The 2573-nt window shown below is 30.2% G+C and overlaps 1 protein-coding gene across 1 annotated transcript in view; it reads left to right on the top strand.

Annotated features, from left to right (window-relative positions):
• Positions 1 to 838: 838 nt before the first annotated feature.
• LOAG_18662 (hypothetical protein) overlaps positions 839 to 2573 on the top strand; it is a gene marked incomplete at its 3' end in the record, with an annotated part of 3544 nt that continues 1809 nt past the window's right edge. Inside the window, exons 1-4 of the mRNA XM_020451327.1 lie at positions 839 to 989; positions 1256 to 1362; positions 1442 to 1527; positions 2000 to 2147. Coding sequence (XP_020304897.1) covers positions 874 to 989; positions 1256 to 1362; positions 1442 to 1527; positions 2000 to 2147 — 457 coding nt within the window. The 5' untranslated portion in view covers positions 839 to 873. The remainder of the gene's footprint in view (positions 990 to 1255; positions 1363 to 1441; positions 1528 to 1999; positions 2148 to 2573) is intronic.

Raw genomic sequence — 2573 nt, 5'->3', positions numbered from 1 at the left:
TAGCCTAGGATGCCTAGAACATTATTTGGTGATCAAAAAGAGAACAAATTTAGAGAGAGAGAGAGAGAGATGAGTCAAAGGTCGAGTAAAGTAGTATGAATCTTTACGATACAGTAACAGAAAATATTTGTAGAATTATGGGAAAAATATGATCATTGATGAAGAGTATGGCCAGAAATTGTGAAAGTATGATCAGAATTAAAATTTCGATCAAAAAAAAAAGAAGCAAAAGCACCTCTTATCTCACATTGTAGTATAATCTTTGACAAATTAGATTGTGTAATTTATGTACAACAATTAGTTAACCTGAAATAATTATACTTTGATTTATGATAATTTAACATTCAATAGCTTGATGATTTATTTACAATAATGATTCGAAATAGATTATTGTGCAGATTATTAATTGATCGTTTGGTTTTGATTTAAATCACAAGATAGATCGGTCATCGAGTATCATTTAGGTTAAGGATTGAAAGGACTTTTTTAGGACAGACATTAGATGTCATGGTGTAGAATGATACATTAACTAAATCATATTAAAAAGTAATGTGTTATCAGTTGATGATAATTGATGATAATTAAAGCATTGCCTCTTACTTTTGTAATTTCTTTTTTCATTTCATCTCCTCTTCATTTTCTTTCCTTTCACCCTTTACATTTTGATGCAAGGGTTTAGGATCTTTGGTAAAATCGTAAGTCATGATTATGATGTATAAATTAGTAATCATTAGCAGTTACCTGGTAACATTTGGTAACTTTCAGACTTTATAAAAACATCGATGATATCAGAATTTTTCGGAAGTGAAAGTTATACAAATTAATATTATTCAACTGCAGTGACTGTTGAAAGGTTTTTTGCATATTTTCAAGATGAACGAGGAAAAAGAAACGATGGTAGAAGTTGATGACGACTTATCTTTTGTTAATCAATGGGTGGATAAATTATCCCATGGGAAATCTTTTACCTTATTCGTCGAGTCATTTCGGTTAGTTTTTTTTTTTCCTCATCTTCTCCCTATTTTTTATTGTTTTGAAATTAAGATGAGATGAAATTATTGGGAGATGCATTTTAAAGAGATTTATGATCTAATTAATCTTCTGTTAAATTTCTTACTTCTGGTATTATGCTTCTGAATTCGTAAAAATTCTAGAAATGAAAGAAAGCTATAATTTATTGTATTTGAAATTTTGTATAACCGTTTGAATTTACTTCATTTCCCGAATTGTGCTATGATTTTATTTGTTTTTTTAGACCCGAAATGAACTGTGAGGATCGAGTAAGACGAGAGAATGCGTTAAAACGAATTTGTTTGGTGGTAAGCAAACTTCCACGGGGCTATCCATGGGAGTTATCACAAGGTTAGTGTTGTTTCAGTAGCAAATTTGATTAATTTATGAATATAATTCACGTGAATATACCTATTTCAGTTTCTTTCAGTGGAATTACTTATGAATTTCTTCTTGAAGAACTATGATAATTTTGATACTCCAAACTACTTTATATTGACTGCTCTGAAAAGACTGGTAAGTCCTTCTTTTTTCCCTTTTTTTTTTACGGTATGGATTCTGTATTTGGCAGTCAAAAATTTTTATCACTCGTTAAATGCTGCTGCTAAAAAGAACATATATCATATATAACATATATCAAACATATATAGAACATATATCAACATATATCATATATCAACATATATCAACATATATCATATATCAACATATATCATATATTTGATAACATAATAAATTCATCAGGAATCACAGCTACACATCTGCTAGTGTTAAATACTTAGGGTTTCACAGCTGATCAATTTTAATATAACCTAGTATGACTGATTCAGCTAGTCTGAAAAATTACATCCATTGTAATGGAGAGTTTGTCATCTTGAAAAATTGATTGTTTATTGGTTTGGGTGATTAGTTCCCTAATTTGATCTTGAAAATATCTGTTTCAGTGATCGCTCTATTTAAGGAATTCATATAGGTTGTTCTATTGCAGTTAATGAATGATTTGCATGTGGGGAGTAATTATATTCAGCTTTTTGTCGATATTCTGTTTCGTCGAGGCCAAGTGCAAATTTGTGCTCAAAAGGAGCGCTTCCTGTTTTATCAGATTTTAGATATATTATTGAGCAAGTACTCTAAAGGTTAAAAAAATTTGTTACTACCTTTTGCTTAAATTGTGGTATCCCACCGTTTTACTCTGGGTTATTATCTCAAAAACCTGGCTGATTTGTTTGATTGCTGAATTTTGGCATCCCTTCGAAAAAAAAGGAAAAAGAAGCGAAAATTCTCCCTCGAGAATTTTTATCATCATGTTTCAAAATTCTCAACTATATCGAATAGAAATTTCTCTAATAAGCCTTTTCTGATGGACAAGGTGGGAATATTTTACAGCTTTTATAATCTTTTTCTCTGAACATAAAAGTTGAGAATTGTGATCTTTTTTTTCAGAACTTTCAACAAACACGCACTTTGTTTCCTACTTTATATCGTCCATATCTGGAGAACGAGATCCTCGATGTCTCATTCTTGTTTTTCGTCTCTTTTGTACTCTCTGCGAATATTTCAGT

The sequence above is a fragment of the Loa loa genome (assembly GCF_000183805.2).
Source record: "Loa loa unplaced genomic scaffold supercont3.431, whole genome shotgun sequence".
Taxonomy (NCBI): domain Eukaryota; kingdom Metazoa; phylum Nematoda; class Chromadorea; order Rhabditida; family Onchocercidae; genus Loa; species Loa loa.
This window is presented reverse-complemented; position numbering and strand designations above follow the sequence as displayed.